Source organism: Podarcis vaucheri (genome assembly GCF_965113315.1).
Source record: "Podarcis vaucheri genome assembly, chromosome: 13".
NCBI lineage: Eukaryota > Metazoa > Chordata > Lepidosauria > Squamata > Lacertidae > Podarcis > Podarcis vaucheri.
In genome coordinates this window covers 10,672,062-10,686,918 of record NC_138751.1, presented here as the reverse complement: position 1 = coordinate 10,686,918, position 14,857 = coordinate 10,672,062, and the positions used below count along the sequence as shown (strand labels likewise).

The 14,857-nt window shown below is 40.5% G+C and overlaps 1 protein-coding gene across 1 annotated transcript; it reads right to left on the bottom strand.

Annotated features, from left to right (window-relative positions):
* Positions 1 to 4,376: 4,376 nt before the first annotated feature.
* Positions 4,377 to 13,926, bottom strand: LOC309517414 (vomeronasal type-2 receptor 26-like; the record flags this gene model as incomplete). Its single annotated transcript, XM_082196651.1, has 7 exons — positions 4,377 to 5,326; positions 6,250 to 6,376; positions 7,379 to 7,606; positions 9,072 to 9,953; positions 11,418 to 11,649; positions 12,980 to 13,171; positions 13,691 to 13,926. 7 exons carry the CDS (start codon positions 13,924 to 13,926, stop codon positions 4,425 to 4,427), a joined length of 2,799 nt encoding a protein of 932 aa, XP_082052777.1. The 3' UTR covers positions 4,377 to 4,424.
* Between the last annotated feature and the right edge of the window lie 931 nt (positions 13,927 to 14,857).

The window sequence follows — 14,857 nt, the reverse complement described above, 5'->3', positions numbered from 1 at the left end:
TGGATTATTTGTTGCGCATTTAGCACTTTGTACTTGGGACACTATATTGGGGAGCAGCAGAAGCAGCAGGAGCAACATCCTGATGGCAAATTCCCTTGTGTGCATGGACTCTCCTGCTTCTCTCAACAGTATTATTCCTCTCCTCCACCTGATCTGAACAAGACAAATTGGGTGGCAGCTGACTCTGTCAATTTGGTACTTTAAGGGAAATGTATCCACCTTATTGTTAGCTTGAACACTGTCACAACAGAATGCCTTGGATGCCAAATAAGATGCTGTGGTTTGATATGAAAAAGGGAAAGTGATAACTAATAAGTAACAAAGCCCTGCCTAGTTGTCTATGGAGCACAGAGGAGGTTATAATCATTTCAGGCTTGCTTGTTGATTCTTTTTTTCCACTCTGGCATTTGGCGGTTCAGTCAGGTGGATTGATTATTGTAATTTGAGTAATGATAGGGGAGAGAATCACTTGAGCAGTGTTTTTGGATTCTATGGTGCATCAGCAGTAGGGGAACTGCCAAAATATTACTATTATTATCTTTTAAATATATTTTTTATTAATTTCTCAATATTGTTCCAATTGCAACCTCTTTATAACAATATCAATTTTATCTAATTAATGCAATTATGAATGCCAATTATTCAAATGTCAAATTATATTATTTAATTAAACTGGCCCCCATGCATGCTAGATGTGATGGCTTCATTCTTCTTCATTAATTCTGTGTTCCACTATGTTAATAATTTCCATTGCATTCAATGCACATATAATAATCTCTTATATAACAGCTACAGTCTTGTGATTTCTATTTGTGTTGGTATATTAGGTAATTTATAAAGTTTAAAGTGAGGAACTCTAAGTGTAATCCTTTTTCTTTCCTGCGTGTGACAATTTCCCCTCATGATGTTTTCCCGTCCATATATGGTGCTGTATCTTTCTTTCCTGTTGATGGTTCCCATCATGCCCTGGGAGAAGCAGTTATCCCACAGTTTCCAAAAGTCACTGCATCGCTTTGTCCTGTGATTCGGCTTCCAGTAAAAAAGCAGTGTTCACCATTTTTCCCAGCCTAGGAGGAACGATCTGAATACAGACCACAGATAGTGACTCCAAAAGCATCTATTACTGCAGCTGGTAGACAGGAAGCCGGATCTGCCAGTGTAATTATATTTGTAACATCACAAAATCATAGGCAAGGAATGAACCTACAAGGTCATCAGGATGTATAAAGATGAGCTGGCCCCATCCATTCCCCGCTTCCTAATTTGTTAGTATTGGGGTATCCATCACTCTCCCACCTATGTAACACTGATCAGACATCATTTGCCATCATATTAACTGAATGGTGGCAGCAATTCGGCATAGCATCCTTGCCTTATCAAGAAGTGGGGGCACTGAATTACAGCATCAATAGACCAATGGGATATCAGATCCACACAAGGCATGATGGAGAACAGCAACAACATGGAAAAGATGGATGCGACAAACTTGGCGCCTCAGTTACTGCTCACGTCCATGTGTCTGCTCTCACTTAAATATATTGCCCCCACCTCACCGAACAACCTTTGACCCGAAGGCTTAAAAAGAAAACCTCACTATCCCAGGGGCATCTTTGTGAGGGGATAACCAAGAAGTTGGTGTCTCAAGCAGGTGTTCTTTAAATAAACAGTAAGGATTTATTTTTAGAACAAAGTAGTATAATACAAGTGGAGAAACTTAGGTTACTTCAATAAGAATACACTAGTTCACTTCAATTCACTTTATAGTTTGTTTCCTTTCTAAGTTGGTACTTTCCTTCATTTACCCACCACTTTAACAAATGCAACTCCTGATGTACTTTCAGTAATAGTCTTAAGGGCTCACCACACACCCCCTTCCTTCACTGGGATTTGGAAGTCTCTTCTTTCCTCAGAAGAGTCTCTCCCCTCCAGATTAGTTTGAGCTGACCTAAGTAGACTCATCTCTTTCAGCTTCTCATTCTCCTGCCTCACCCTCAGTCTCCCCGCAGGATGTGGTCCTTTTACTCCTGCAGGACAATGCACTCAGTCCTTCACTGTGCACGCAGAGTGGATGTTTTATTCCAGAACCAACTCTCCCTCCTCCACACTCTTTATATTTCAACCTGACTCCCAACCTCTCCAGCCTCCCTCCTCAACCACCTCAACTCAACTCCCCTCTTAACCACACTCTAACTCCATCTCCCTCTTAAGCCTCTCATTTTAAACTCTCCCTCCTGGAACCACAGCCAATCAAAGGCTGCTGCTCTTTAACCATTTGCTGGCAGGAGAAAAAAAGTAAAAAGAAATACTTGTGGAACCAACATTTCCATCACAACAGACACAACATTTTACAAGGATTGGAAGAAACACCACGGACAAAATAACTGCCACAGACAGGAAGAACAAGGATGTAGTTTGAGTGCCACATTTGTAGTTCTATGAATCATTTAATGTGTCACCACGGATAGAAGTTATTAATATTGCAGTTGTTGTATAAGGGATTATTATTTTGACTGTAATATAATAGAAATTAATAAGATTTTGGAATGCAGAAATAAAGGAAATCATCTAGCATGTGGGGAGGCACCTAAATTATATGATTCAGTATTTGAGTGCTTGTATTAGTATTTGGCTTATTTGATATATTCTCTGCCACCACTCTTTCAAACTGCTTAGAAGTATAATTCAGGGAAAAAAGGTTTGTCCTATTAGTGTTAGTAATATCCAATGTGTTTTCCTCCAGATATTGTTGCATATCTCTGCTACTTTTCTTTCCTAAAACTACTTAAAAAAACAAGGGAAATGACGGTTTTAACATTTCTTTCTTCTATTCCTCAGCTGCCTTGTGTGTTAGAGATAAAGAATGCAGAGCCCTCAACCATTTCACAATGTTTTTTGTTTCTGGTACTCTTTTTTGTCTTCAAGGTGAATTTGCAGATTCCATGAAGTAATTGATAAGAGACTTTTTATTAACAATCATTCATACAGTACATGTACAACGTTGATCAACTGAACTTCACCATTTCTAAATGAAAAGGCTGAGAGTTTTGCTATTAAGATTCCATTTGCTTTAAATATACAGTAATGCATGACAGGGGTGTATGGAGTGTTAGGGAGGGGTAGTAACTCTACCGGGGAACAAGTCGTGCTCATTCTGGGGTAGTTTGAGTGCCACGTTTGTAGTTCTATGAATCATTTAATGTTTCAACAGGAATAGAAGTTATTAAGATTGCAGTTGTTGTATAAGGGATTATTATTTTGACTGGAATATAATAGAAAGTAATAAGATTTTGGAATGCAGAAATAAAGGAAATCATCTAGAGTGTGGGGGGAGGCACCTAAATTATATGATTCAGTATTTGAGTGTTTAGTATTAGTATTACAATTTGATATTGTTTTAATGATGCTATTCTTGGATGGTAATTGAAAATTAATAAAAAATATTATAACAGAAATGGTGTTTTCCTCCAGATATTGTTGCATATTTCTGCTACTTTTCTTTCCTAAAACTATTTTAAAATCAAGGGAAATGGCTGTTTTAAACGTCTCCTTCTTTTATTCATCAGCTGCTTTGTGGGTGAGAGATAAAGAATGCAGAGCCCTCAACTATTTCACAATGTATTTTGCTTCTGGTACCCTGTGTTGTCTTCAAGACGAATTTGCAGATACCATGAAGTAATTGATAAGAGACTTTATTAACAATAATTCATATGGTACATGTACAACATTAAACAACTGAACTTAACCATTTCTAAATGAAAAGGCTGAGAGTTTTGCTATTAAGATTCCATTTGCTTTAAATATACAGTAATACATGACAGGGTTGTTTGGAGTGTTAGAGAGGGGACGTAACTCTAGCGGGGAACAAGTCGTGCTCCTTCTGGGGTAGTTTGTCTACCAATGACGCCCACCCTGCGCTCAGTTCTCACCTGTGGCTCCTAGAAGTTGTCAGCTTGCAACAGCAGCCACATCCCACAAATCAGATTCAACTGGCTCCCTAAACCAGGTGAGGGCAGCCAATGGGCCTCAAATCCTCAGTGAGTTAGGGAATTTCTCTGCATTCAAAGACAGGATATAGCAGATGAGAGCAAAAGTGGGCCCAGTGCTCAGAAAGGTGGCTACTGCAGGTGCTGTAGAGGGAAATGAGGGGCAGATGGGTCTCGTAAACCTTGGAAGGGAGCCCACCTAGGAGAAAGAATCTTTGAACCTAAACCTCCACTGCTTTACAGCATTACCCATTTGTGAAAAAGGCTTTGGGAGTAGAACCTGAGGAAAAATCTGTACCCATTGCCTTTGGGACATCTTTGGCAGACAAAACAGTTAAGGGGCCAACTCTACAAACATCCAGAGCAGGGACCTGGAAAGTGATACCAGCCAGCAAGTCCATGTATTCTAAGACCCAACAGAGCCACAAATTCCACTGTCATTTATACCTTTCTTTGTGTTAGCTGCTCTTTGTTGTTCAGGTCAGGCCTCACCACAATAATGTAGCATTTAGGGGTGAAAATGCAAGCCAGTAACCCAGCACCAGAAGCAAAGATGGAGAAGATCTCCACAGCCACCATGTATTTTCCTCTGGTGCTCAGGTAGGTTGGAATGAAGGAGAGCCAAACACTGCAGAAGACCAGCATGCTGAAGGTGATGAACTTGGCTTCGTTGAAAGTGTCAGGCAACTTCCTGGCCAAGAAGGCCACCGTGAAGCTGATAGTGGCCAGGAAGCCCATGTAGCCCAAAACACAATAGAACATGGAGACTGACCCTTCATTACATAGAAATATGATTTCTTCAGGCATTGAGTGCATGTCCACATCTGGGAATGGGGGAGAGGTTGCCAGCCAGAGGACACAGATCCCTACTTGAACAATGGAGCAGGAAAAGACAATGGAATAAGCCAGTTCTTTGCCTACCCATTTCCTCATATTGGATCCTGGTTTGGTAGCCATGAATGCCAAAACCACCAATATGGTTTTGGCTAAGATGCTGGAGAGGGCCACGGAGAAGACAATGCCAAAAGCAGTTTGTCGGAGAAGGCAAGTCGCCATATTAGGTTTTCCGATAAACAACAAAGAAGAGAGGAAACAGAAGAGGAGGGAGATAAGGAGACAATAGGTGAGGCTTTGGTTGTTGGCTTTGACTATGGCTGTATTGCGATGCTTAATGAAGATGCCTAGCACTAAAATTGTGATCAGAGAGAATAAAAGTGCAGAGGAAGTTGAAACAATGGTCAGGGTTTCATCAAAGGCTAGGAAGTTTGGAATCTTAGGAATGCATAGATACTGACCGCTGTTTGGATACTGATCTGCTGGGCAACTGATACATGTTTCCATGTCTGAAAATACACAAGTAATGTGTGACAATTTGAAGTAACCAAAAGTATTCTTAAAAATTTCACATCACTAGTCCATTTAGCATAGTGTTTTCTACGTCAGAATGTATAAGAGCTTCAAGCCCAAATGCTTTTGTACTAGGTGTATCAAAAATAAAACTTGTGTATCAATTCTGGAATTTTCTACATGGGTGACATCTTTTTTTACTATCCCCCTGCTTTTTCTTAGAGCCACATAAACAGTACAACAAAATAAATACATTACATCTGACATTTTTGGATCTTGGAAAAGCAAGTTTGATAAGACTTTCATCCTATTGTCAAACAACCTAATTATTCGAGGAGAAAACACCACTTTTATTCCCCCCTAATTTTGTAGAAGATGGAGGTAAAATATATTAAGGGTAAAGGTAAAGGGACCCCTGACCATTAGGGGTTGCGCTGCTCCTCTCGCTTTACTGCCCGAGGGAGCCGGCGTACAGTTTCCGGGTTATGCTGCCAGCATGACTAAGCCACTTCTGGCAAACCGGAGCAGCACACAGAAACGCCATTTACCTTCCCGCTGGAGCAGTACCTGTTTATCTACTTGCACTTTGATGTGCTTTCGAACTGCTATGTTGGCTGGAGCAGGGACCGAGCAGTGGCAGAGCACCCCGTCGCAGGGATTTGAACTGTCGACCTTCTGATATGTAAGTCCTAGGCGCTGTGGTTTAACCCACAGCGCCACCCGTGTCCCCAGAATATATTAGCTTCCACTTAAAAAAGAAAACTTCAAGATATTAAAGATAAAAATATATTGATGTTATCTATAAACAATGAGAAGAACAAATCTGTTAATTTAAGCCTTCTCTCCTGTAGCAGTTTAATGTCAACAAAATTCCCAGGAGCCCAGAGGTACTGCAGTATCTTAAGATGTCATCTCTAACCTTTCTCATTTGAAATCATTCCTTCTGGACATGGATCACAATCATAGCAGCAAAACTTCTCCCCCTCCTTCTTTTTCTTCCCGTAACCAGGATGGCACTTGGCATTACATAGAGAAAGCGGTGGCACCTATGCAAAGAGATAGGAAGAGTTTAATATTATGATATTGTTTTGAGGAATTTACCAAATATCCACTATCAGGTGATTTAATAGTAAATGGGAGGACTAATAGGGTGAAATTATCCGTGGGTACACTTATTCTTAAGGAAATCAGCCCTGAGTGCTCCCTTGAAAGACAGATCCTGAAGCTGAGACTCCAATACTTTGGCCACCTCATGAGAAGAGAAGATTCCCTGGAAGAGACCCTGATGTTGGGAAAGATGGAGGGCACAAGGAGAAGGGCCGACAGAGGACGAGATGGTTGAACAGTGTTCTCGAAGCTACCAGCATGAGTTTGACCAAACTACGGGAGGCAGTGGAATGCAGAACTGCCTGGTGTGTGCTCTGGTCCATGGGGTCACGAAGAGTCGGACACGACTAAATGGCTAAACAACAACAACACACAAGTGGCACATACAGTAGGGTTAAAAGCTGCTGTTCTAAGCATCATACAAGCTTCAGAAGATGTCTGTATTCATGCCTGGACCATCCAACCTTACAGCTGTGTTAGAATTCTGTGTGATTTCACCCCTGGCTTGGCCTTTTGATGGAGTCACCACCTAAGGGCATCTGCTCCAAGGAGTCCACATGCTGTTCCTTTGTGGTGGCACAAGGAATTAAAGGTAAGCCATTATAGTGGTTCTGCTCCTGCCTGCAGGGTCAGTACAATAAACTAGCAATAGGAAATCATTCCATGACTTTTGGGTAGTGGTTCCCCCTGTTAGGCCACATCCTGTCTCAGAGAGAAATGCTTTCGGTTCCTATGCCTGACCTGTTCTGGGAGGAGTTGCATTCCGTTTGAAGCAAGAGGTCTCGGAGGCACTCCTCTATTCTAACTCATGACTAGTCTGAAGTGGTTTCAAGTGCTAGTGAATTTCAAAATGAATAATGTGTGAAGTGCTTTTGTTACATTCCATTTCGTGGATAACCACAAATTCTGGGTTTTCAGGGACTGTGCCATTATTTCCATACCTTAGTGAAGCGTCTGTGCCATTTGATTCTGTCTTCATTAATGGTGAGCTCTTTCCCTGGAGGGGCCTGAGGATCCAAGCTGCCCACTTTGACCCTGACATAGGAATTATTTGGGAAAGTGACCAAGTTGGTAATATCAAAGCCAGCTGCTAACTCTCCATATTCATTTAATGTAATTTCATCTCCAGCACTGTTGTTGAATGAGATTCTCTGCAGGAATGAGTGGAGCTAAGTGGAAAGAGAATCGAGGTTAAACGCTTCAGTTCACAATGGAGAGCACCCATATTTTAGTTGCACATACAGGAGGAGTAGGAAATCATGAATCTGTGCCAATTCAACTTTCAACAGACTTGCATCAAGATATTATGGAGAGATGAGGCTATAGACCTGCTTGCTTGAGACCAGCCTTTGTCAAGATCCAAGAAAGGGAAGGGATTTGAGAAGTCATGTAAGAGAAGAGATGGGAGCTTATATCCTCAAAGGATAGGAGTGCAACGTGAGAACATCGGACTGGACCTTTCCATAATTTATAGAGTGGATTTGAGCATGGTTGGATGTTGGATGCAGAGGAGTGGGAGGAAGCAGCTGCTGGGGAACCCAAAAGGGACACCCCAAGGAAAGGAGGCTCAGAGCCAGGGGATTGGTGGTGGGATGACAAGGAGTGGTCAGTGGGAGAATAGAAGAAGAAGAAGAAGAAGAGTTTGGATTTGATATCTCGCCTTTCACTCCCCTTCAGGAGTCTCAAAGTGGCTAACATTCTCCTTTCCCTTCCTCCCCCACAACAAACACTCTGTGAGGTGAGTGGGGCTGAGAGACTTCAAAGAAGTGTGACTGGCCCAAGGACACCCAGCAGCTGAATGTGGAGGAGCGGAGACGCGAACCCGGTTCCCCAGATTAGGAGACTACCGCTCTTAACCACTACACCACACTGGCTCACTAGGAACACACTCACCACACTAGGGAGCAAACTGGGAGGAGGAGGTGTCAGAAACAGAAAAGGCAACAGGGTTAAGGGAGCAGGAAGAGGAAGTGGCAGACTGAAATCCAGATTCAGAGGCAGAAGAGGAGAAGGGAGAAAAGCAGGGTCTGGAGACAGTGATCACACAGTTGCCAGTGTCTTCTGAGGACCTACCAGTGAGGCCAGAAACCCCTGGTGATTGGCAGACAGGGAAAGATGAGGAGTTGGGGACAGGGCCTTCCAAGATGTGCTCAGGTAGTGGCAGCTCCCTGATGGGCTGCTTTTCTGTTTTCTCTTGGATGTGAGGATTCCTGCAAAAGCCAGTGCCTGGGATTGGGGTCCTGGTTGTTCTCCCTCAGAATTATGTGCCCAGGGCCAATGGGCCCCAGGCCCCCAACCTTACACCACTGGGTAACTAGACAGGTAAGAGAGACAGAGAGAATTGGGGAGGGATATGGGGGAAAACCGGGGGATTTGCAGTGTGAAGGAGGTGGTTAGCACAGCTACAGTTACCTGTCGTTGTTGGTAGTCTGTTGCTTCTGAAAGTCTGTGTCATTTAAAGTCTGTTTAGTATCATTATAGGAAATATTCTAATTCCCATCTTTCATACAATAAATTTACTTAAGGTTTATTTTTAATTTCTTAAGTTTTATTCTTTTATTTCTTTACTGATGATTAAATGCCAACTCACATAATGTACCAATGCAGTGAATGCTTTGTAACAGAGAACAATACCTGCCAAGGATTTGCATACTGAGGAGAGAGTTTTCCCTTAGCACCTCTTCTGTTGCGGATGGCTCCAGCCAAGTGCATGCTATTTAAGGCATGTGCCAAAGCATAGGCAGCATTATAAACACTATAGCTGTGGCCGGTCATGCTCATTTCAAAAAATGGTGCAGGGAGACTCTCCAGCATCTCCTCTCCAGTACAAATGTTATCACTGAATGTTGAGTGAGTGGAGTTTGAAAGTGAACAACTGAATGCATCTTCCCAGAAATCTTGGATAAAACCATCTGTGTCTGTCCAATGAGGATATATACGCCGAAGAAAGTCTTTAAAGTTGTTAATCTCCTTGGAGTGAATTGCAAAGGATATAGCACCATGGAGAATTCGCATATTAAAATTAAATTTTTTTTGAAGGCTATATAATATGAAATCAATTTGGGTAGTTGTAATCCATACTTTTCCTTCATGTGACTTCTTTTGAGGAAATAGTAGCTGAGTAAACTCCATTAAGATAAAAGCATTTGCCAACCATATACTAAATCTACTTCCTCCATGTAGAAGAATTGCATTAGCTTTGCTGGTTGTGAAACTTGGTAACTTAATCTTTATGTCCACCATTTCTAGTAAGTTACTGTTATAATTTATATTGGGTTGAACTCTTTCTGTGAATGCTGAACAGATTCCATTCTTGAAAAGCATTGGCTCAATTGTCTGCAAGAAACGTTCTCCAGCTTCATTAGCTGGAGTGATGAGCCCAACCCATTTCCATCTGAAATGCAGAAGTAACTGGATAATTCCCTGATACTGAAGGTCTTCATTGGGAACCATGCGGTAAAAGGAAGGGAACTTGGTTCCATAATTTATGGCTGGTTCAAATGAACCGTATGAAATCTGGAAAAAGCAAAAGCCAAATGTTTTCAAGTGGAAACAAGAACTCATGATATTCCAATTTATTTAGATATAAACACATGCACGCACACACACTTAAATATTGAATATATATTGAATCTATATCTGAAGTTTACCAAGTTTAGGGAGAGCACCAACCCCAGCTTGTAAATACTGATTGTATTCAAGAATAGAGGAGCAGCTTCCGGCAAGCTGCGATGGAGGATTGCTGAATTCCATCACCGCTGTATATTCTGGAATCAGAGGCTGAGATGGGAGTAATCAGCCACCCTACATTCCCCAGGCTGGGGAGTGGCAGCTCATCCGCAGATCGCCCAACACACCAAATTCAGAAGGAGGGGCTTGGGGCGCTGGATGTAAAGCCCGGAATGTTTCTTGGCAACTCTTTAAAGTCACCACCATTTAGCAGCAAGCTTCCAGTTCTTTAGATGAAAAACTGGGTTTAAGTTTTGGACATGATCTTAGCGAAGGGGGAGAAACTACTCTGCTAATTAATTCAGCCACTGAGGTGCTAAAAAGTATTTGAATGGAAGAAGGATTAACATCTACGTAGATTTCGTTGGCGCACAGCGTAAATTAATAGTGCAGAGTTTTTAAAGAATAAAAGCTTTACTGTGTTAAAATAAACTTCTTTATAAACAACATGGTTCCAAACTGTTTGACTGAGATTACATACAGACTCTGTTCACAGCTAAAGCAGACTGACTCTCACATCTTACAGAGAGCACAAAGTGAAACTGGCTACTAAGTCACATGTCAGAATGACTCAACAGTTAGCAGTTAGGCCTGAATAACTTTAGCTATTGTGCAGTCCCAGCACTTCCCAGCCTGCTACATGTTGCACCCTAGGGAACGCTTTTGTAAATAAATCAGACAAATTATCCTGTGATTGACAATAAACCAACTGAATCACATTACGTTGTATATAGTCTTTAACATTGAAAAATTTGATCGCCACGTGTTTTGCACGTGCTGAAGTGTTCCCTGAATTAGCCATTGCGATACAAGCTTAATTATCCTCATAGGTTGTCACAGGCTGTTGCACTTCATATCCCAAATCATTTAATACCTGGGTGTACCATGTGACTTCCTTACATACTTCAAATAATGCAGAAAATTTTGCTTCACATGTAGATGTGGCAACAAAACCTTGCTTTTGGGATTTCCAACCAATTAGTGAATTTCTAAACATGACCACTAGACCGCTGATTGATTTTCTCTTGGATGGAAATTTGTGAAGTCATTGTCCACAAACACCTGCAAATCACTTGAATTAGATGCAGATAACTTTATACACTTATTCTGTGTACCCTTCAGATCTCAGTATTCGCTTCAGAGCAGCCCAATCATGTATACTAGGCTTAGTTACTTTCTGCTTAGAATACCTACACAAAATGAAATATCAGGCTTTGACCATTGGCTCAGGTACAGAAGAGATCCTATTACCAATTGGTATAAATCTGTTTGATCAAACAAAACATCACTTTCAATCTCTTGAAAATCTACAGTCATAGGAGTTTGCACAGCATTACAATCCTGCATTTCTAGCTGTTCAAGCAGACCTTTAATCTTTTGTTCTTGGCATATTAAGAAACTTCCATCTGCTTCTCTGCCTATTTGGACCCCTAAATAGTGACTTATTGGTCCTAGGTCTTTCAGTTTTTCCAACTGATTTTGCCTAGAATTAGAATCGGAATGATGCAGCTCCAATTAAACGAGCGGCCATGACTGGAGGTAGATCAGCTTGTCAAATTAAATGCGGTGCCTTAGGGGGATAGGTGCCTTTTAATATCTTACTTAATATTTTCATTCCCACTTTTATATGGCAAAAACCTTCCCTGGACAGGTTAACCATGTGAAGGACAGCTGGTCTTAGAAGCATTGGGCAGATGCCTTGCTTTGATTTTATCTGGACTGACTTGGCTGCTGTCCGAGGTGAGAAGATTTTTGGACTGGCTTGGCGGAAACATCATTTTGTGAAGAGACATCGTGAACATACAGAGGGAACTCGGGATGTAAATTCCACACAGAATATATTGTTTTGTTTTATCTCGCTTGTTCAGAGGCTGTGAAATGTAATGAGTATTAAGATTGGAATGATTTATGGGAACTATCATGAAAATTATGAAAGCAGCAGAAGTATGAGATGATCAGAACCACCTCGACCTCAGAACATGGGAAGATACCTCCAATTTTTTTTATAATTTGGCATAATATTTGGACTGTTTGATTGTTGAATAATATGTATAATTTGGAATATTTAATATGATTGGATAGGATTGTTAAAGTGGAAAATTTAATAAATATTATTTTTTAAAAAAAGAAGAATAGGGGAGTATTTATTATGGCTCATGTTAATATACTTGGTGGATGACCAACACTATTTAAAACAACTAAAATGAAATGCAACAATGCAAGAGAATAGCACAATGCTGACACCACTATATAAGGCTCTGAAGTGACAGGTGACAAATGCCAGAACAATGCAAGAAAACACTTTTTCAACTAGCCTCTGAAAATGAACAATGTTGATTAACACCATACTCTGGGAAAGGACTATCTTGATTTATAAGGGGAGGAACATTTTTAGTTAACATGTTCTCAGTTATTTTTGCCTATGAAGCCAATGTCAATATCATATATTCAGTAGCTCACAGGAAGCCAGTGCAGTTCATTCAGGATTGTTGTATATGAACCAGTCTAGGAGCCTCCTTTACAAACCTGGCAGCTTTAGATGTAATCTTCTATTACATCTATTAAACACAAATTGCCCTTCTTACACACATTGTTGGTTATGCATATTATGGCCCTTTTACTTTGTGTATTTTCCCACTCCATATGTATGAATCAGTAGATTCCTAATGCAAGGAAAGCATGACATCTCTGTTTTTCAAAATCCATATTCTACCTGTGGAATCTTGAAAAGACCTAAGACGTTTGCCATGCACCAGGAGGTATCAGAGCTGAGTCCCCCAATGACTCCTATGACATTTTTCTGGATGCCACACCTGTAGTTGGGAACAAAGTGACGTGATTTAAAGAGCAGGTCCAGAGTGTTTCGGTAGGTCATCTTTGAATCATAATAGCTATCATAGATGTGGAAGCCGAGAGAGACATTGGGCAACATCCTGGGATTCTCGTTGATCTCATCAACAGCGAAGACCAAGGCCAGGATTTGCTGGTAGAACTTTGTCAACACCCTGCAAATGAAGTGAGGTTTTGTTTGATGGGAAAATTAAACAGTGCACAGAATCTAGATAGGAGGGATTCACCTGCCTGCATATAGAGGATAAAGCCAGCAAAGCTTATATACTTATTTGGGCAATCTAAGAATACTGTGTGATTTTAAAAGCTGTTGCATATTTCTTTATATCTTCAGCAATCAATATTTGTTTTTGCCACCTTGAAAACTTAGCTATCATGAAAAAAGTTGAGTACTATACTACTTGGCTATATGCTTTTCCTATTTTTAATGCCATTTCTTTTCTCTTTCTCCTACTCTCTTTTCTGTCTGTCTTTATAGATTTGGTGTTTTTAAAAAGCTTATTGTTCATTGACAATATGCACATAGTCTATATGCACAGAGATTTCTAATAAAATCTCTCCACACGTTTAAAAAATAAAGTTCTAAAACTAACCCCCCAATCAATCAAAGTTATTTTCAGACAGATGTAGCATATATGGAATAATTAAAATAATATTAATTAACGGTTACTTACAGTGGGGCATCAATGAAGTCATGGGAAGGGTGTTTCTTGAAGGAAACCGTGCGGACTATGTAATAAATATGAGATGCCATTGCACCAATGACCAGGTCACCTGGCTCATACCACTCGTGTGGAACATGAACAGGATGATTTGTTGCACATTTAGCACTTTGTCCTTGGGACACTATATTAGGAAGCAGCAGAAGCAGCAGGAGCAACATCCTGATGGCAAATACCCTTGTGTGCATGGACTCGCCTGCTTCTCTCTACAGTGTTATTCCTCTCCTCCACCTGATCTGAACAAGACAAATTGGGTGGCAGCTGACTCAGTCAATTTGGCACTTTTACGGACATGAATCCACCTTATTGTTAGCTTGAACACGGTCACAACAGAATGCCTTGGATGCCAAACAAGATGCAGTGGTTTGACAGGAAAAAGGGAAACCGATAACTGATAACTGATAAGTTACAGAGCTCAGCCTAGTTGTCTATGGAGCACAGAGGAGCTTATAATCATTTCAGGCTTGCTTGTTGATTCTTTTTTTCCACTGTGACATCTAGAGGTTCAGTCAGGTAGATTGATTATTGTAATTTTAGTAATGATAGGGGAGAGAATCACTTGCGCTGTGCTTTTTGATTCTATGGCGCATAAGGAGTATGGGAACTGCCAAAATATTACTATTATTATTTTTTAAATATATTTTTTAATTGATTTTATTGATTTAGAGAATCACTTGTGCAGTGTTTTTGGGTTCTATGGCGCATCAGCAGTAGCGGAACTGCCAAATTATTACTATTATTATTTTTTAAATATATAATTTTATTGATTTACCAATATGGTTCCAAAAGTGACGTCATCATAACAAAACCAATTTTATCTAATTAATGCAATTATGAATGCCAATTATTCAAATGTCAAATGATATGATTTATTTAAACGTATCCCCTTGCGTGCTAGATTTGATGGCTTCATTCTTCTTGATTATGTCTGTGTTTCACTATGTTAATAATTTCCATTGCATTCCATGCACATATAATAATCTCTTATATAACAGCTGCAGTCTTGTGATTTCTGTTTGTGTTGGTATATTAGATAATTTATAAAGTTTCAAGTGAGGAACTCTAAGTGCAATCCTTATTCTTTCCTGCGTGTGACAATATCCCCTCATGATGTTTTCC